The sequence below is a fragment of the Limulus polyphemus genome, unplaced genomic scaffold (assembly GCF_000517525.1).
Source record: "Limulus polyphemus unplaced genomic scaffold, Limulus_polyphemus-2.1.2 Scaffold1870, whole genome shotgun sequence".
Lineage (NCBI taxonomy): Eukaryota > Metazoa > Arthropoda > Merostomata > Xiphosura > Limulidae > Limulus > Limulus polyphemus.
In genome coordinates this window covers 164,850-187,265 of record NW_013667480.1, presented here as the reverse complement: position 1 = coordinate 187,265, position 22,416 = coordinate 164,850, and the positions used below count along the sequence as shown (strand labels likewise).

The window sequence follows — 22,416 nt, the reverse complement described above, 5'->3', positions numbered from 1 at the left end:
GCCCATTATATTAGATTAACTATACTCATTACTAGGTACATATTTTACAGTTTGCCCATTATATTAAACTAACTATACTCATTACTAGGTACATATCTTATGGTTTGTCCATTATATTAGATTAACTATACTTATTACTAGGATCATATTTTACGGTTTGTTCTTGGCCCATTATTTTAAATTAACTATACTCATTACTAGGATCATATTTTACAGTTTGTCCATTATATTAAATTAACTATACTCATTACTAGGATTATATTTTACAGTTTGTCCATTATATTAAATTAACTATACTCATTACTAGGTACATATTTTACAGTTTGTCCATTATATTAAATTAACTATACTCATTACTAGGTACATATTTTACAGTTTGTCCATTATATTAAATTAACTATACTCATTACTAGGTACATATTTTTAGTCCTGATCCACGTAAGTTTCACTTGTTTTGATCAAAAAGTAATGTTAATTATTAAAAGTTTAATTTTTATTAACTGTTTCATAAATTAATAAAAATCTTATTAAACCTCTTGATACATCTGTTTATTTCAAAGCGAGTTTTTAAATATATACACACACATTTTGGATATTAAAAACTTGAAATATCATGGTCAGTTGCCAAATTAATACAGTATTTTTCACATGAGATTTCAATATAGTGCATCTTTTAACTTTATGTGCATGGGTGGGAGTCAAAGTGTGTATGCCATGAATTTTTACGGAGTGCCATTCAACATGATATTACGTAATTGATGTCAGAGTTATCAACTATTCATTTTACCTCATAAAAGCTGTTCAATAGACTATACCTAAAGTTAAAATAATTAGTTGTAAATATTTAAACTTTGCTGATTTAGCAACAGTTCATTGTAGAGGAGAATAAATACCAGATACGATATAAAGGGATGGTGGAAAAAAACAACAGTAAACAGTATTTCAGAAGTTCTAAAGATTATGCAAATGCAATATGCACTGTTCAATGGACAAAAGTATTTTTATTTTTTACACATACATAGCCTAGCACTCCAACTTCACAGAATCCGAGTCAGAATTGTATCAGCAACTTGTAGACATATCTTGAGTACAAATACTTAACACACCTGATTTTTTGTGTACAGCAGACTTGTAAATATTAATAAAAGATTGCAACATTTCGTGTCGATTCAGAATTATAGTCAACATTTCTTCTCCAAAGCGAGGAGCATCTATTGGACCAACCTCATGCACATTCTGTTAATAAATTATACTAAAATAATATATTTAGCACAAGAATATGTATGAAAAGTGAGGCTCTCATAATTCTGTTAATGAGAATTTTTGCATGTTATAAAAAATATGAATTAATTAAATAGATAATTTTTTTATTTAACAAGTTTCAAATGTTTCACATAACTAAATCTTTTTAGTTCTGTGCATCTTTACAGTAGCATGACATATTACAGTTAATAACAGAAGACTGAGTTTTATACTAATACATACTTTGTATACACAAGTTGCTGTTAACAAATGCAGCCAAACTGTAATGTTTTCAGCATTTGACAAGGTGCCACATAAAAGGCTTATAAAAAATTATCTCTATAGGTGTGGGTGATAAGTTAACTAATTAGATAGAAGAGTGGCTAGATGGAAGAAAGTAGAGGGTTGTTATAGATGGAGTTAAGTCAAAGTGGATTAATGTCACTAGAGGAGCATCTCAGGGCTCAGTCTTATGACCTTTGCTCTTTTTGATTTACTTCAATGACATAGATGAAGGAATGGTCAATAAATTACTTAAATTTACTGATGATATTAAGGTCTTGGGTGTTGCTAGCTGTGAAGAGAATGCTGCTGCTTTACAAAAGGGTTTAGATCATTTAGTGAGTTGGATAAATAAATGGCAGATGGGTTTTAATTATAATAAATAAATGAATTATAATAAATTAGGTATTGTAATTTTAATTATAAGTATAATTTGATTGGGAATAAATTTAACAGTATCGTGAAAGACAAAGATCTTGATGTAATGGTTGATCAGTCTCTTAAAGCCATCCAAGCAGTGTGCTGTTGCTAGTGGTAGTGCAAATAAGATTTTAGGTTGTATCAATAGAAATACAAGTCCAAAGAGGTTATAATTTCATTGTATAGGTCACTGGTTGGGCCACATTTGAAGTAATGTGTTCAGTCTTGGGCTCCATATCTTAGTAATGACATTAAATTATTGGAAAGGGTTCAGAGGCGGCTACTGGAATTGTGCCTTGGATGGAGGGGTTGTCATACAAGGAGAGGCTAAGATTTCTGAAATTGATTTTTCTTGAAAAAAGAAGAGTTAGAAGGGATCTGATTGAAGTGTTTAAGATTGTACAGAGAATTGATAGTGTTGATGCATCATCTTTTTTTTTTCACACTTAATGGCAAGAATAATATCACTAGGGGACACAAATATAAATTTTGACAGGGTAAGAGTCATCTTCAGCCAAGACAGTTTTATTTTACTAAAGGGTGGTTGGCCTCCAGAATAGGTTGCCTTCAGATGTTGTAGAGGCAGTAAATTTAAGTGAGTTTAAGAGAAAGCTTGATAACTATATGAATGATAAGAGCTGGCTTTAATATTTTTTACTTTTAAATTTATTTATTTAGTAGTTTTAGTTTAGTTTAGAGGCTGAGACAGCCAAAATGGACCAATAGGTCCCTTGTGGTCCCTAAATATTATGTTATATTATCTGTGTCTGCAACATTATTTATTACTAATGCATATGTTAATAGCATGATTCTTTTATTCCATTTAAATATATTCCTAAGCAATAAAACTGTAATGAAGACAATCATAGAGATCACAATATGATCTTAAATGAAGAAGATAATTGTGTTAAATTAAATATAAAACAGTAGCAAAATGTGCCACAATACATCAATAAAAGGGTCCTGCACAATACAAGCAACTTTCTGTAATAGCAATTTCTTTAAAAGTTCAGTCTGGTTACAAACCTGAATTTGTAGACCATAAACAAAAACTTTCTAATGAAAAACTTTAATATACTCAAGAGGTAAGTTACAAGTTGATATAAACGCAAGAAAAAAACTGACATCGTTCTTCAATGTTCATTAAGAATGAAATATAATGTATTTTTTAAAAAGAAAGTCAGGGATTTCATACATGTACATGATCTAAACTACTTAAGCTATACATTTTAACATTGTATAGTGTGATTTTTCCCAGAAATATTAAAAATCTACACTATATCACTACAAGTACTAGGACAGCGGATGCCCAGCTAATTATGGGTCCATCTCCAATGAATCTGTGTGGTGCATAGGCTTATAAGTAGTTTATAAAGATTAACTATCTGTCACTGACAAATATTCAGAGTTTAAATGCCATACAAAATATAGCTTGCTATCCTCCAAAGAAGAATAGTTACTTGATACACCACTGGTAGTATGTTCAGTCCACCGACTAATACTCAGTTTTACAGTGATCAATTGATGAAGAAATGCTTTGATGCAAACAACTTCCAGAATAAACCTGATTCTAACTGAATTGTTCTAACATTTTTTGTTGATGGACTCCTCACCATATTTTGGAAGTGCTGCAAAGGAGCAACTGTCTTCCCACTTGATGTATATTATTAATAGTTGGTGTGAACTGTCAGAGATGGGCTCACTCCCTATTAAATTGGAGTTCCAGTGGCAAAGCACACCACTACTTTCTGACAGTGTGCTATACCAGTTCTTTTGGTAATACAGTGTAGATCACACTGGAAAAAGGTTTGAATAATGATTATCAGTGTTAGGCCTTCTGTTTTAATAACAATATTTACCTGTATATCTGAAGCCTACAATGATACCAGTTATGTATCACATCACTAGAACAATCAATATTTGGTACTTTTATATTCACTTTTCAGATTTGCAAATGACAACAGAAAAATTTGGAATTTCTAAACTAACTCCATAAACGGTTGTCTTTGTTATCAAAATTTATTCCTTTTGCTAAAGTTTATAAATTAAAATCATGATAGTGTTTTATAGTTACGTACAGAATGGATGGGTTATGTATTTCATATACAATTAACTGCTGCTCTAAAAATTTGTTTTGCTTTCCCTGGTTAGTTTCAACATTTTATCCAAGTTCTCTAACGTATACAAAATTAAGAAGGAGATACCAATTCGTTTGAGTACAATGATCTCATAATTTATTTTTGAATTTTTCTGGCTTAGATTTCCTTATATGCAAAATGCAGTTATAGGGTATTATATGATCTATTTTGAGCAATCATGCTAATTGTTATCTTAAATAGAGCTTAAACAAGTATTTTTACATTTTTGGTCCTATTTACAAATTATGCTATGCCCAACAAATGTATTATAAGGATATCAGAACATACTTCTACATGAAATTTTTCTATGTCATTTGGCTGTATTAATCATATATTAGTTCATGTTTAGTGTGTTTATCCATGAAATTCATCTACAGTTTTGGATATAGCTTGACAAAATTTAGTAGGCAAACTTGAGGTGGCCTGGGAAAGATGTTCTTATCAAATCGTATAACCCCTACACTAAGGGTGGCTAGAACATACCTGACAGGTTACTCAGGCATTATGAGGGTCTAGTAGTAGGTTTACAGGATTGCCAAGCACAAATCTGTTATTGTATTTTGTGTTACTGACCCACCTCTGAATCCTGGTGACACTGTTAAACTGTGTTAAGACTCCCAAGATAGCAGGACCAGTCTTAGTACAAATGGTGACACTGTTAAACTGTGTTAAGACTCCCAAGATAGCAGGACCAGTCTTAGTACAAATGGTGACACTGTTAAACTGTGTTAAGACTCCCAAGATAGCAGGACCAGTCTTAGTACAAATAGTGACACTGTTAAACTGTGTTAAGACTCCCAAGATAGCAGGAACAGTCTTAGTACAAATGGTGACACTGTTAAACTGTGTTAAGACTCCCAAGATAGCAGGAACAGTCTTAGTACAAATAGTAACACTGTTAAACTGTGTTAAGACTCCCAAAATAGCAGGACCAGTCTTAGTACAAATGCTTAGTTACCACCACCATGTGTCCTCAGAAGTTTTTTGAGGGGTACAGTCACCCCTAGAGCAGCCTACAGAAGTAACTGGGGATAATGGAGGAACTTGATCAGTACACTGGGATGTTTGAAACTTGCAGAGGAACATAGATATGTTATGCTAATCTTCTAAAATTGTACTTATGAGCTAATAAAGAAATAAATCAGTTCTTTTCTTTTTTTTTCAGTGATTTATAACATAAAATGTGCACTTACTTAAAAACAATTATCAAACTACCATTCAAGTGCAGACATGGAGTATATATTTCTAACTTTTCATATAAAATTCCATAAGTGGAAATATCCAAAGGTGTACTTTTAATATATTTAATGATGTTAAATATTTTGTTATCCATGCTTTATAGAAATGTTTATATGACTAACTGGACAAAAATGAAATATATAACAGTTTACTAAAACACGAAACATATATATGTATCCATTCTAAGAAAATAAATTAAGAGTATATATCTAATACAAAATTATTTTGCCAACTACAACAATCATGTTGAAAAAATCATCCCTGCTACAGTATTTCTTGTTGCACCTACTGTACATAGTTATATCTATGAATAATTTAATGCTGTGTACAAGTAATATAAAGCAATTAAAACCAAGTGAAAAGTAAAACAATTACGCAGTTATTCAAAAGTCCATAAAATTCATTAATTCTCAACTTGTACTACATTTACATATAAAATGCATACAGTCATCATAAAATCTTAAGATACTGTAACATATTAGTCTCCAAAATCCTACAATTCACAAGATGAATGACTTACTACACAAAAGCTCTCATATTTCAAGTTGCCATGTACAGTTTTAGAAAAAGTAATTTCTTTAAGAAGCATTTTATGAAGTAACATGTAACACACAAATACATTTCAATTTAAAATAAAAACCTATATCCACCTATAGATGTACCTCAGTTGCTAGGATCTACTACAAAAACATAAAAACCTGTATGGTTTAGACTTAAAATAGATGTACATACTAGAGAATAACACTTCAGCCATAAAAAAATGTTGTAAAGACAATCATAAAAACAGTTTTGCTCTAAGTCTTTAGTTCATATTCCAATATCACTGATTATTACAAATGATAATACAGTTAGTGAAATAAACCACAAAGAGTACATGAAAACATTTATATGTATAAAGATAAATTTATGGAACACTTTAAGTTAGACATTAGAATACAAAAAATTAATACCAATCATTCCACAAGAAAAATCTATCCCATTAGAACAAAGTCTGTTATGTGAATATGATCCTACATAAGAAATAACTGCTTTATATACACAACATCGTTTTAAGGATAAATTTTCTTGTGTCTTGGAATAAGAACATACTCAATTTTGTTTCTAAGCAAATTATTATAGCAAAATAAATTCAGGGAAGTTATTCAACTAGAAATAATTAGTGGATACTGAACCTAAAATGCAATATTACTGTTGTAAATTTTATATGTCTTAAATTATTGATTCCACTGATGGTACTATCAACAAGAAAGAAAATGCTTTAAAGATGCTTGATAAGCAGTTTTATTTTCAGCTCATCCAAAAGGAACAAAATACATATATATAACATGCACTAGAAGGAAGAAATGAAGCCATGTGCTCTCCATTAAGTTATCACATTATCATTCTACATTTACTACGTCAAAACTGTCAGGAAACTTGAGAGCAGGTCCAACTAAAATTAGTCCTAAGAGTCATCCCATGTTTTCAGTCCTCCATTTTAAGTCTGAGTATATCTGATAGAAAATGTTTAACACTAAAAATGATCAACCCATATATTATTTGCACATGAGAGGTCTTTTCTAGTCTTACAGTGTATTTGAAATAGCAATACATTTAATATGTTATATGTAATTGTAAAACCTTGATCAGCGAGAATGTTAATAATATAGAACTTTACTTACATAACAATAAACATGTTATGTAGATAAAAAAAATCAAATATTGTACTAACTTCATTTATTATTACTATGTGAAACAATGCATGCATACTTAATAAGTTTATAAATATACTTAAACCTGAAAAGATTCTTCAGTAGATTCTAATAATATTACTATAAGGATAAATAATACAATCAAATCTGATTCAACTGTTTTTATATTACAGTAAAATGAGATCTATTGTGTCTGTCTATTGACAAGTGGCTTTACTAGCTAGAGTGAAAGCAAGTTTTAAGTAACAAGTATACAAATGCTCATAGTTAAGAGAAGATGAGAGAGACTAAATCAATTGTACTTTTAAATAATCAATATTTTATATTGAGATTACACTATCTTTGAATCTCTGCATTTGAAAGATATTCCCTTCTCAATATGTTAATGAAGCCTCAATAACATGAAAAATAATAGGATACAGTATTAGCAGCAAGTTGTAATGTACATAAGTTTTCAAACAAAAGTGACAAGATAATTGTTATCTGTAGACAATGTTAAATTGCAGTACATAGTTCCAAAGTTATGTGTGGCTGAATTACTGTTATATACTTTCTTAATGATACAACAGTTATCCTAAACCTTGACCTCTGTCCATTAGCATTCAACTGCTGAGCAATTAATTCTAATTTTAATAACTGACAGATTTACTGATAACTAGAGAAACATAGAGAAAGAAAAGGTAGAGCAACTATCTATTATTCTTGTGTTGTTTGTATAAAACATTTCAGATTCATGTTGAAAGCTACACATTGTATCTCAATATCCTACCTGCCACACTCCCACAACAGCATTCGCAATAAGGATAAGAAGGATGACAAACGGCTCAACAAAAGCTGTGATTTGTCCATCATTTTCTTCGAATAAAGCTAAAACCTGTGAGAAGTTCAAACAATTAAACTCATTTCTTCATACTTATAAAGTATAATATTACCATATATAGAAAGCTTCTCCTCTTTATAGTGGCAATAAAAAGGGGACAGCACAGCTGATTGCTGTTACTTACTTTGATGTTATATAATAATACAAAAAACATTAAAAAATAAAATAAAAATACATCTGTTTATGTTCACAAGCAGAAGAGCATACATACTTCAGTGGTAAATACATTTGAACAGAAAGCTATGCAGCTGTTCTAGAAACAAACAGAAACCTACACACCAGCCATCCTTTTTCATATACATGTACATCTAACCAAATGTGATCATTGTAATTTACTGAAAATAATAACTTTTTAATGCAAGAATTGGTGTAGATATTTGAGTTTGTGAAGTAGATTTAAACAAGATAGTTGTCTTAAGTCAAAGCTGTTATTAAATATGTTGATTATAGCAAAGTTCATAATGTGTATTACAAATCAGGGAAATTTTATTTTTAAAAACCATATTTTCAGTTAATATATTTTTCAAATATTTCTGCTCCTTTTCCTTATCACTGACTGGAACATATATTAATAAACTCATTTCATAAAATATATGATAGGATCTTTCATAAATTAAGTAATACTGTACTTACAAAAGAAATTACAGCAGCTAATAATAAAATCTTCACTAGTAGATCATCAAATTGTTCCAGTATAAGCTGCCATAGAGGTTTACCTATAAAATCAAAGGAAGCAATGAATAGTCACTTTATGCTATGCACTTAATGTTTAAAAATAGGTTGCATGAAATGAACATTTGGTATACTACTGTACTTAGAAAGGCTAACTGTGCTACCAGATCCCTGTTTAAAGCTATTTCTGGCTTGTCTCCCATAGTGCCAGCACAATTTGGAACCATTTATTTTATCAGTCATGTCTCAACAAACTCATCTTGCTATCAAGGAAGTTGGTTACATAAATACACATACTATTGAAGTAGGATGCTGGTAAATGATAATTTAATAATATACATACAGATAATTTTGGTTTTTAGATCACTGTGTTAAACATCCACTTTATAAGCATAGGTTTCAAATTTTACATCATCTGTTAAAAACTTTTTGTTTTTAATACATCAAAATTTCTTCATGTCTTTTCCTTTGCACACTTTTACTTTTATATATTAACAAAATTGTCATTTCTGCAAGAATAAGCTGTTTCTTTCAATATTTTTTAAATGTATTCTATATGTATAAATATCACATCAGAGATTTTTTTAACTTTAATGATACAGTTTAAATTCATCAAATAAAAAGTACAATATATATATGTGTGTATATATATATATATATACACACATACACATGCATACATACCAATCAGCATTATCTATATGTTGTTTAAGACACATAACATTGTAGAGAAAATTGACAAAGTACTCTACAGTATTGCTAAGCCTGACGATGGCTACTAGCTGAAAGGCTGTTACACTAAAATTTTTGAAACATGGAAAATATCAATTTTAGTATTTTTATATCATTTAATGTTTCTTGATCTCTCAAGAAAAAAAAGAGAGTTTAAGTGTCATTTCTTAGTCACATAGCTCAAACTTTCAAAGAAATAAAAAATAAAAAGACTGAAAATTGAAAGATCACTGTCCCAAGTGAGTTTTCAAGAAATATATATATACCTATATTCAGTTTCAACATACAGTGTTAATCAGCCATATTATATCAAGCATAGTTCAAAACTTTTAAATTTAGAAAACCCTAAAAAATTATAAAACAGTAAATAGGATATTAAATATTAAAAAAATCCTTTAAATGAGACATATTTTAAAGATTTGTGGTTTTCTGCAGGTATGCAAGCAATTAGACTATTAGCATTATTTTAAAGTAAATATTAACTTTCTGAATTCAATTATCTATATTTCAATAACATCATTGCTGTATTTTGAGTAAACAAGCTTCATTAATCTTATTGGATACTCGTTTCTGAATACCTTTTCACCATGCCCTGTTTCGTGAAGAGATTATCCATTTTTATTCATTTGTCTTTATTAAATCTTTAACAATATTTGTTTTTTAATCAGTTTTGAAAAAAAATCATGCTATACCACATGTAACAAAAATACATGCTTAAATATTATTGTAATATGTACTCACCTTCTTCAGCAGGTAATTCTGAAAAAAAAAGAAAAAGAAGAGGAGCTCAAACAAAAGTAACAGATATACAAATATAAGGCACTTTTTCAAAGATATGCAAACAGTGCTGAAAACATTAGTCCCTCATTTAAAATCTTCCTGTTCAATGCAAATTAACACAATATGGAACCAGAAATTTAAAAAATAAGACCACTGAAATAAAATTACAAACAACTTTAAACATAAAATGTTCACTGCAGTGTTGAAAGAAGTAATTTTATGCTCTCACATTGATTTACTCTATGGAAATCTAACAACATTTTTTATTTCCATATTCACATGCCTCAACTCTCACATAAATTTCTAAAGGCCTTAGAAATTTATTTCATTAGAGGCTATCCCAAAAATGCTGCAAAATATACTTCAAAACATGTTTCAAATTAAATTACATTGTGTACATGAAGAACAAAAAGTATCCATTGTACAATAGTTTTTTTTCAACCAAAATAGCAAAAATGATTAGTCTCATGGCTTTAAATCATGTGAAGTGCATGTAGTTCTTTCAATCTATATGGCTTAACTTAGAAAATCCAAGTCTATAAAAAAGTATGTAAAACTGTCACATAGAAAAAAAAATAGTTATAATGGCCACAGATGTACTTCATGGTACAAACAAAAACTTGCTACAATAATAAATTCCATGAAGCAAAATAAAAATTCTGAACTTAAAATAACTTGTTTAACTTTGTTAACAATTGGAAAACAAATGATAATGAAGTAGTACACAAACAAGTATAATAATTATTAACAAATCTATAGAAAAAAGTTAATTATATATAACACAGTTAAGTAAAAGAACTAGATAAACAGAAAGGATAAAAAAACAACAAGAAAGAAACTCATCTTGTATTACATTTATTACTATTCCATAACTCAAGCAATTTTCATTGATATATTAAATAGGCTACTTGTCACATAAACTTTTAAGAAACTCAACATGTGAGATACTTTGGACTACTGTTACAAATAATGGTCGGAGACCTCTTTTATAAAAGTTGAATTGTTCCTCATCACCAACCTAAATTATTAATACTTGTGTAAGCACAACATATACAATTGTGGCACTATTATAAATGAGTAACTGCGTTCTTTAATTATATTGAAGTAACATAGAAAAATTAAGTTAATATGAAATATATAGAAGTTTATCAAATAGTTACATTTTGTTCTAGAAATTTTAAAAGTTACACAACTGTAGCTTCTAATAATGATAAAATAAACCTTCAATACTGAACTCTGTTAGCTCCTAAACTAAAAGGGTTACTTTTAAGGAAATTGATAAAGATAATACATTTGTGAATCTAACCAGAAAGATCATGATAAGGATAAGTTTTTGGATAACACCACAATCTATAAAACAAGTTTTTTACTGGATTTGTAAATTAATTAGACTGGTTTCTTCCCTAAATATGTATTCCCACTAACCAATTCCCTCTAGATCCAGAACATGAATGTTTAAATCTAACGTTTCTTACTTAACAAGGAATGTTGGATTTACTCACATGAGTGGCCATTCTCATTCAAACACATTTTGGGATATATTACATTTCTGAATTCCTGAGAAAGTTATAATTCACATAAATAGCTATTCTCATTTAGTGCTGCTCTTTATATGCAAACAAAAATTATGCATGCCACAAGCCTTTTATCTCCCCTCAATTAGATTTGACTGATTCCAGTGCATCTTTCATGCAAATCATCATGCAATAACCCTCCACCAATATGAGTGTGACATATTCTCATGATGCATGTGACTCCCTCTGTTCAATTCTACCGAACTATCACTTTGAGTTTTGGCAGAAAATGGAAGCACCGGTTTTCAGTGGGAAGGAAAGGTGGAAAGTGTGACCAGAAGTAAGTACCTATCAAAAATATATTTTCAGTATAGAAAAATTACAACTTCCGATACAGTACATTACCTCCACTCACATAAATAGGTAGAATCCCACACTGAATAGGTGGAGGGACCAGTGCAAGGGAAAGAAAGAAGCATCCTTTAAAAGCATCTGAAAAACACTCCCTAAGATGAAACAGTCAGATTCTAAGACCTGATGTGGGAGGGCTGCACCACTTCTGAACCAGATATACTCTTCTCCCATCGTAGAAAGATGTCACACATATGGGTGGAAAAACAAAGAAGCACATCTAAGTGGGAGCAAACTAAGGTCAGATTATCATCCAAACTATAAAATATTTATGAAACTATCCAAGAAAATATAAAAGTGGGTAAACTTAAAAGGATGTGTCCTAGGTGTAGAGTAGCTAGGGCATGATGGATCATACACAGCATGTCAACTACATCCAAAACCCATGCTACTGGGAAACAACATCTACGTGGAGGTATGATGAGGATCATACTGTCAGTAAATCAACTACAATCCAAAACCCAGCCACTGGGTACCAACATCCATATGGGAATAGGAAAGAGGCTCATACTGCTGGCAAATTTACTACAATCCAAAGCCCAGGTCAATGAGAACCGACATCCTAGTGGGGTAGGAAAGAAGATCATACTGGTGGCAAGTCAACTGCAATCCAAAATTCAGCCACCTGGTGGGGTTAGGAAAGAGGATCATACAATCTTCCTCTCAAGTTCATGATACCACAGGGAATCAAGAACCCCCAGACCCATGAATGAGGCACATGTTAATATAAGAAATTGGTAGTTCAATCCAGGAGCCCAACATCTGGTATCGAAAATATGTCTATGTAATGTAAACCATCTCCTCAAAATTGAAATTGACCAGAACTTCCCCATGCACAATAACATCCTTGGATGAATAAGCATAGAGGGATAGCAGAAGGGGAAAAACCATAATAATTTGCAAGTACCTCCTCTGTGACCCGGATGGAGTAACAAAAGTATAATTGACGGAGGACTACAGACATCTGTATTACATGTGTGAGGACTTATGTTGATTGGTCCAACTCTAAATCCAAACCCCAGTCACTGGGAACCGACATTTATGAGGGAATAGGATGAGTGATCCCAATCGAAGGGGTGAACTGAAAGTTTGACAGCTCACTCTCATTTATATTTATTTCATGTTGGAGGATATCATGTCATCTACACCAGCAGAACACCACCTCCCTACTCTCAACTGAATGGTTATATAATCATTTATATATACTATTTGCATTTCATTAACCCATTCAGGAAGATGCCTCCACAGTCCACCACCCAGCAGATTTGAAATGAAAAGTGGTAAGGACTCTCAAACTCCACTAGAAGAAAAGGATGTGATGGAGAGTCCAGAGGAACAACAACACCTGAGACAGTGCAATGACCACAAAACCATATTTTTAAAAGCAGACCATACTGATTTATTCAATTCAAGGCATGACAAGGATGGGCAGTTATCCCCTTCTGCTTTACAGTCTGGGTCAGGCAAACTTTTTTAAGCAATTCCATTATGAAGATAAATCTACAAGCAAACTTGTGGAACATCCTATCTCTGCAGTATGCTTAGCGTGGCCATGGAAGTATATGTAAGTCAACATGGCCTTACAGTGCAGATTTGATCAGTTAAAGAATACGTAGCCAGGCACCACTCACCACAGATAAGGATCCAAACAAGAGCATTAATAAAAAGGGAAAAAAATCCCTGAAAAAATAAAGAATAATAAACATTAACTTACACAGTCAAAGTCTCACTAAAGTCTGAAGAATGGCTACAGATGGAAGACAATAACCCGAAGAGGAAGAAATGACGATCCTATGCAAATAGTAAGAGATGAACTTATTAGGGGTAGTCCACATGCCTGACTGAAAAATTTCCTCCAAGAGACGATAAAGATGAGATATCAATGAAAAGGTAAAGTTTTGATTTTGATGAGAAAATTATAATAAGGAATAAGCCAATCAAATTAAAAGCAAAATCCAGTTGGTGAGTGTGGAAGGAGAAAGATTACCAACAGAGGACAGATGCCAAGGAAGAAAGAGGTAGGAATGGGTACCATGGGGGAAGCCGTGCAGGCAATATAACAGCAAAGAGCACATACAGGACATAGAAGTCTATCTGGATCAAGATGAGAAAAGGATAAAGGATAAAGGTGGGAAATGGAAGGAAGGGAAATCTGCAAAAAGTTACCCTCACAAGCTGCTGAAGTTTTGGGGAGGCAAGGATGATCCAGATAAAGGAAACAATATGTAGAACAATAAAAAGTGAAACATCTATGGTAAATAAGTCAGACCTTTGATGCCCACAGGCTAAATGAAGAAAGAAATAAGTCTTAAGGGAAAGGTGAAATAAGGAGCATGTGGAGAGTGGTTTGAACAGAGGCAAAGTGAGGCAGTAAAGGACGACATTAACATCCCAATCTGAAAGGACAGCAACCTGTGGCATATCACAAATCTAGAAGGAATGCATCAACAGGGAAAAATTGGGAAAGGTAAACACCCTATGGTATCAGGAAAAACAAAAGATGTGGGACAAGGCCAGCCAATAACCTGATATAGAGAATACAAAGGACCCTGATTAAAAAGTCAAGTGAGGAAATCTACAATATGAGGAACAGTGGGTTGAGCAGATGAAAACCTTTGACTTAAAGGCCAATGGAGGAAAACATTCCATCGACACTGATAAACTTTGATGGAGGGAGGGTGAATGGAATGAGCCAGAAGAGAAGTTTCCCATGGGGAGGAGATCTGGCTTGTTCCAAAGGACTGGATAAAAACCAGGCATGAAGACGGAGGACAGGAAGGATTGAATGAAGCACCGGTGACTGAGGTTGACAAAGAAGAAATGGAGTAAGAAGAGGTAATGGAAGGGTATGTTGGAGCTGAAGTAGCTACGAAAACCATGACTGAGCCAGCCAGTGAGGAGCAATCAGAAGGACTTGACACAGAGTGGCATGAATGATTGAAATCACCTGATGAAGAAGTTGAATGGGAGAAGAGAGACATATAGGTATTTGTTGGTCCATTCCTGGTTGAAAGCATCGACAACCAGAGCAAGAGGATGAAAGACTGGAGACCAAAACAATGGCGATTTGTGGTTGAGGGACATGGCAAAAGCATCAATGTGAAGAAAACCCCACTGAAGATAAAGCCACTGGAAAACAACAGGAGCAAAAGACCACTCTGTCAGATAGACTTTGTCTGGATGGGAAAGTCGATCCACAACAAGGTTGAAAGCATCCAGAACATGACCTGGAATGATATGAATATCTAGTGTGTGGGCCCAAAAAGAAGATCCAATGTATGAACACAGAGGGATCAAGAACAAGTGCTGCCCTGGTGATTGAGATAAGCAACCACTGTAGAATTGTCAGAATGGATCATTATAAGATGATTTCTGGCCAGATGTAGAAAATGAACATACAGCAAGATACTCCAAAATGTTAATATAATAAGACTTCTCAGCCACAGATCAATACCCTGTAGCTTCCTGTTGATTGACGATCGACCCACACACCCCATCCTTAAATGGATGCATCTATAAAGGTGTGTAAGTCTGAACTAGGAGGAGGAAGGGGGACACCCACCAACATGCTTGTCCAACCACCGATGTACATCATCAACCAGGGTAGGAAGAAGGGTAATAAGAGCTGTTGAAGGATCCCTCGCAAGATTCCACTAGTCACGAGAAGAGCCTGACTTAAGGGGATAAGGGCTGCTATGGAAGACCACATCCCCAAAATGGATAGAACCTCATGGGCTGTAATAGAGGGAACAGTAAGAGCATTTAGAACTGAAAGCTCCATTGAACAAAGTCGAAGAGGAGAAGGTTAAGCCCAACCAAGATGGATGTTGAGAAAAACACCCAAATGAACAAAATATCGGGTATGTTGCAGGAATGTTCTCCAACTTGATTAATCAGTCCACTCGAGCCACCTTCAGGAGCAGCTGTTGAGTGTGATGGGCAGACTCCTTTTTGGAACAAGCTAACAGTAGCCAATTGTCCATACAATGATGAAAGTGCAACTCAAGAGCATATAAATGATGAGAGAATACTCTGATCACCTGAGAAAAAACATATGGGGCCAAAGCAAGCCTGAAGTGCAGTGCAAGAAACTGATAAACCACCTCATGGTGAACAAACCGAAGATTGAGTCCCAACTTCTGAGATATCGGAATATGCAAATAAGTATTTGTGACGTTCAGTTTGGTCATCCATAAACCTGGAGAAAACCTAAGGGTAGAAAACGACTCCATGGTAAAAAGGGGCAAATTGAGAAATTAATTGAGATGGGACTAATCTATTACAGGCTGCCAGTCTCCAGTTTTCTTTGGGAAAACAAACAGCCTGGAATAAAAGTCTGAAGAAAGATGATGAACAGATTCAATAACCTGTTGAGACAGAAGATCTTGTACCACCTCTGACAGACACTGGCTGGTGGTAGGATCCCGAGGCATGGGGGAAGGAAACGGGTGTCTGAGACGAAGGGGTGGAGAGAAATTGAAGAACAAGAGGAAAGGGTAGAGACCAAAGTCTCAGGTACATGATTGAAAACATACTGCTAAAGAAAAGGAGCCATACATAAATCCTTAAAATCAGGTGGCAGCAAATGAGCTTGGGACAAGGTCGCATCTCGACCCACAAGATCCCAACAACAAGAAACATGTGTAAAGCGAGAGCCGAGGACAACAATCTAGCCAACATGAAGGTAATAAAGGAGAGGACTTCCCTCAAAGAACCCTCAGGGTCTTGGTAGACTGACTAAGAAAGAAGATGGATAGTAGACAATTACTGTAGAAGGGAAGTAAGGGTAAGAAGAAGGAGTAAAAACTGGGCATGGGTTAAAAGCACAGGAAAATCAGGGACCACCCCCCCAAAACAGGTAAAATCAACCCCAACTGTTGAGAGTCGAGAAACAAACAATCAACCTGATAGTAAGCTAATGCAAACTGATCCATAGCCTGTGGAGGGCGAGGCATGCTGACACACCCTCAACCAATTGTGAAGCAAATTGCTCAGCATGAACCCTAATATCTGGGGAGGTGTGAAAACTAAATAGGGAGAGGAAGAACTATCATGCAACAAAGAAGGATGGGGATCATAGAAAATTGGAGAAATGGATAAAACATCACAGACCTGAAAAATCATCTCTAAAAATGCAGTACTAGGCCTAGCTGATTTTGTAGGTGGGGCATTGGAAGACATGGCAAAATCCTGTAGTGGAAAAAGTCTATCAAAATCTTCATTAGCCCACACAGGTTTGGCTTGCTCTGAAGGAAGTGGGGCAAGTTCAGGAGAAGAAGGTTGACCCATAAAACAATCAATCTCACAGCAGATAATTGCACATAAATCCAACGACAGGTCACCTGCAGCCTGTGAAATAATGCTAGTAGGAGGTATGATACTCGAAGTGGTAATATGAACCTCAGAATTCATTGTAGAAATATATATCAAACAAAAATGCTTGATGGAAAAAAATGCAAGTGTGACAAAAAATAAAGATGGGAAATGAAGATAAAGTAAAATCCTTATTCAATGTAAAGAATAAATTAATGAAGAAATCCCACTTCAGAAATTAAGCGATTAAAGTCACAAATGTGAAACACACGAAGAGCAACAAAGTAAAAAAAAAATGTCTGAACATGAGTGTTGCCAAACAAGAAAGTGATGGTTTGTTAGAATTGAATAAAGGGGGTCACATGCACCATGAGAGTATGTCGCACTGTTATTGGTGGAGGGTTGTCACATGATGATTTGCATGAGATATGCATTGCAATCAGTCAATTCCAACTGAAGGAAGATAAAAGGCCTGTGGCATGCATAAATGTTTTTTTTTGCATATAGAGGGCAGCCCTGAAGAAGAATAGCTATTTTTGTGAGTGGAGGTAATGTACAGTATTGGAATTTAACTCTGCCTGAGAAATTCTATCTTTTTAGTTAGCTTTCTCGATCAGAAATGTACTGTCCATCTGTATTCCTTTAGTTATGACCAATGAAAGTAAACATATTGCATGGATTAAATAAATTAAAAAATCATGAGGAAATGCAACTTTATGTGATGGAACATAATCTTCCTGACAGCTTTCCCTCAGTGAATGTAATTTCATTATTTCTGTCCCTGACCTAGCCAACCATTGAAGAATGCTGACATTCTTGCACAACATGCAGCATTACAGCCAATGTGTAATGCAAAAATTTTTGAAAAATTCTGCATTAAAATGAGAAGGTAGAAAATGCATGGTATTCCTGCATACCACACAGGATCTCTTGGGTATAAAGGTAACTGTCCTTTAAGAAACTATTTATTTCAAAGAAATACATATAAATACAAAATAAATATTTATTACTTATTATAATAAAATGTTATGATAGTTTTTTTCATGGAAATATCCACAGTGATTAAGAGTTTGGTAAAACTTTTTCTGTCAATTTTACCATTTCAAATATGAGTGTTGATAACCAAAATTACATGTTACTTGTAGAGCAACTGTATTCTATAATGCATCAAATTAAGTTATTAAACTTTCCAAAAAGCATCTGAATCAATAAACCATTTGCAAATAATAAGTCATCAATAATTTGATAATGATATAATTTTTGTTCATATATAGGTACTAACTTTAGGAACCATTTCAATATTTCTATTAAATAACTTTTTTCCCATAAAACAATCACAGTTCTGAGTAGTGGATGCACTTAACTATTCAAAGCTTTACCTTCATTTCATATTAAAAACTATCTCTATATTTGAAACAATTATTGTTAATAAAAAATCCTTATTTAATTAAAATACAACAGTGTGCATGTGTGTGTGTAAAAAAACTTTGAATATATCTCAAATCATATAAAAGCATTTTAAAGCTGAGGGCTTTTCTAAATAAAATATTAAAAGAAACTACAGTTATAATATAGGTGTCATACATATATGACTAGACTACTTCTTTAGAAATTTAATGGTGTCATGAATAGAGCTGGGCAATTAGTGGTATTTGCTAATCAATTAATCAATGGCCCCATTAAATAATTACATTTGATTGATCAACAGTGTTACTCAAACCATACTACTTACAAGCAAAAAAAAAGTTGGCTGCAAGCCAGTTGCCTTAATTCTAGTCAACAGTTCAACAACAACAAATTAAAAAAAAAATAATGTTGGTGGCAGGTGCTAACAGTCAGTTGCCTTCCCTACAGTTTATAGTTCAAACTTAGTGACTGTGGTACATAGCCTTAGTAGCTCTGCCAAAACAGAAACAGAACAAGCATGTTTATTGGCAATATTTTGGTTACTTGGAAAGTTAGAATAAATAAAAACAGTAGTAATCACAAACATTAATTTTGATTGGTTGATTTTTTGTAATAACTTATATAATCGAAATTTGGATTAACTAACTGTTGGAATAAATGAAAATAGTAATAATTAGAGTCACTGATTCCATTAATTGACTTAATTGTAATTTCAATAACTTGATTAGGTTATGTCACACTAATTGATGTAATTGCTAATAATTATAAACACTTAACTTAATAGTAACAATAGTAATAGTAAACAAATTAACTTAATAGTAATTTCAATTACTTGATTAGGTTATGTGGTATTAATTGATGTACTCACTACTCACAGATAATTGATTATATCGACTAAATAATCCAGCTCTAATAAAAGATACTGTTATTTTAATTTTTGTGCAAAAAGTTTCTTAAATTCTACAAAAATTGTTATAAAGAGTATAATGAAACTAACTTCTATTTGGATCAATCTTTCAAATCTTTGAAATGTTAGTTGAGAATTTTACATTATAATTTTCCTAAACTGAAAATGTATTTCTGATAGATAATTACCTATTCTTACATAATAGCTTTTCTTGTTCGATGCTACCCACAATATACACAACGTTTTGCTTGCCACTAGCCCTGATACTCCCACCTACCCCAATTTTTAACGTGGGACAACAACAATGTAGCATACAAATAAGCATGCTACAACCCTCCACCAATAGGAGTGCAACACCACCTCCTGGCATATTTGGCTCCCTCTATATTGTAGAACCCAATCTTTACTTCAATATTAGGCAAAAAAAAGCAACAGAAGTGAAGAGGAAAGGTGGTAAGTGTGAGAAGTGGGAAATAATGCATTTTTAATTTAGGAATATTTTAACTTCTGATATGATACCTTGAAATGGTGGAGGGACCAGTGCAATATTTACCTAGATGAGCACCATTCATAAAGTGTCTGAAAAGAGCCCATGAAGTGTGATATCTCTCTGTAGAGGAACATACCTGTGGGAGACCACAACATATCTGAACCAGGTATACTCTTCCCCCATTGTGAAAATATGTCATTAAATTGGACAGAAAGGAAGTACATCCAACACTTGAATGGATGTACTAAATGGTGTAGAGTGCCTAGGGCACATCAGACCATAATCTGTGGGTCAACTTCAGTCCAAATCCTGGTGGCATTGGGTATTTATTGTCCGGTCTGGAATTGGAGGAAGGTCCCTACTGTTTTCACCTCAAGACAAAGAAGCAGTAGTGAAAATGGCTTCCATCCTGCCATCCCAGTCAGGGCACATGTGTAGATCCATATACACACCAACATCAGGCCACCCAGAAAACTGACATTTGGGTGACAGTAGGAAGGGGGAATGCAACATTGTAGTTCACTCCATTCCAAAACCAGGCAGCATTGAGAATTTATCATCCAGTCAGTGGTAGGATGAGGGCTGCATACCAGCCACCTGTGTGAGGAGTTATGTTGGCTGGTCCAATTCTAATCCAACACCAGACCACCCAAAACCGATAGTAGGATAAATGGTCCCAGCCATAGGTGTAAACTCATTATGGTGAATCATCTCCAGTCCATAGCCAGGTGGTGTTGAGTACATTTCTTCCACTTTGTGGTAGGAGGAGGGTTCACACCATCTACACCAACAGATCTCCTTTCAACTGAATGAGATTAAGCACATTAAGGAGGATGACTCCATGGTCCACCACCCCAGCAGGTAGGAGCTCGTAAGTGGTAATGACTCCTGTACTCCACTCTAAGGGGGGGGGACACGGTGAGGAGCCCAGAGAAATTCAACACTGGAGAAAGTGCAAAACCCTATTTTGAAAAGCTGGAAGATCTCAATTCATTCAACCAGGATTGGAAAGAGGGGCAGGTATCCCAATGTTACTTTACTCATGATAGTCCATGAGTTGGTACAGTCTGGGATGGACATAGCTATGATGCAAAACACTGCAAGGATGAAGCTACTAGCAGTCTTATGAAACATGCCCTCTCAACACTGGCCATTATAGATTGGAAAGGCCTTGCAGTGTGGATGTATAGATTAGTATATCTGGACAAGCACCACTCGCCACAGAGCAGGATCCAACATGCAAGTTAGTGACCCTGAAAGGGAAATAAAGAAATATAAACTTACCCACTCACAGCTGAAATGAGATGTGGAGAATAGCAACAGGCAGTATTTGGTATCCAGATGAGGAGGAGACAGCCACATCAGGAAGGTAATGTTAGATGAATGTGTTAGGTGTGGTCCACATGCAGGTATGAATGATTTATTCCCATGAATGATGGAAATGGGCAGCCAGGGAAAGAGAAAAGTGTCAGATCTGATCAGAGGACACTTGGAAAAGACAGTGGAAATGGAATCAGAAGACAAGGATGAATAAGCCAATCTGACTGATAAGTTGGTGAATCCATCACATAAGGGTGGAAGGGAAAATATCACTGTGAGAAGAAAGGTTCCAAAGGATAAACAAACAGGAACCATGGAAAGAAGATGTGTGGGCAATATAACATCTGAGAGCACAAACAGGACAAAGAAGCGATCCAGATCAGAGTGGGAATACAAATGGGAAATGGAAAGTAGGGAAGTAGGAATGAATGTGACATCACCTTCATGAGATGTCAGTGTCTTGGAAAAAAAATGCAATCCAGTTACAGGTGAAAATAGGTATGGTGATAAAGGAGATGTTATACATCAAGAGCAAAAACATCCAACCTTATGATGACAACAGGCAAAAAAGGAGAAAAAATAGGTCTTCATGAACAAATGGTATAGGAAACAATGGCTAAAGGTTTGAAAGGAGGTTGGATAAAGGCGTGGAGAGCAATAGTGAGGTCCCAATCAGGAAGGGGCATAGGACCAGGAGGACAAAGGAGATGAAAGGAATGAAAGAAAAGGGAAAGGACAGCTGAGGAAAAGACTCGACAGGATGGGAGAAATGAAGGGTATTGTACAAGGCTGCTATGTAGCCAGTAATGAAAGACATGGCAAAACCATTATCAAACTGCCAAATAGAAAATTCATAAACATGAGGAGCAGTAGGATGATAAGTGATGTAACCATGGTAACCATGAGGTAGTGTAAGTGAATTATTCACCGATACTATTGTGATAAGAGTAGAGAAAAATAGCTTGTCTTGTCAATTGG

At 34.0% G+C, this 22,416-nt stretch overlaps 1 protein-coding gene across 1 annotated transcript in view; it reads right to left on the bottom strand.

The window, feature by feature from the left end:
* The window catches only part of LOC106465209 (calcium-transporting ATPase sarcoplasmic/endoplasmic reticulum type-like), a gene marked incomplete at its 3' end in the record, with an annotated part of 81,903 nt that overhangs the window by 46,185 nt on the left and 13,302 nt on the right, over nt 1-22,416 (bottom strand). The window contains exons 3-5 of the mRNA XM_022393063.1: nt 10,038-10,055; nt 8,526-8,608; nt 7,782-7,886 (exon numbers count right to left, since the gene is read on the bottom strand). Coding sequence (XP_022248771.1) covers nt 7,782-7,886; nt 8,526-8,608; nt 10,038-10,055 — 206 coding nt within the window. The remainder of the gene's footprint in view (nt 1-7,781; nt 7,887-8,525; nt 8,609-10,037; nt 10,056-22,416) is intronic.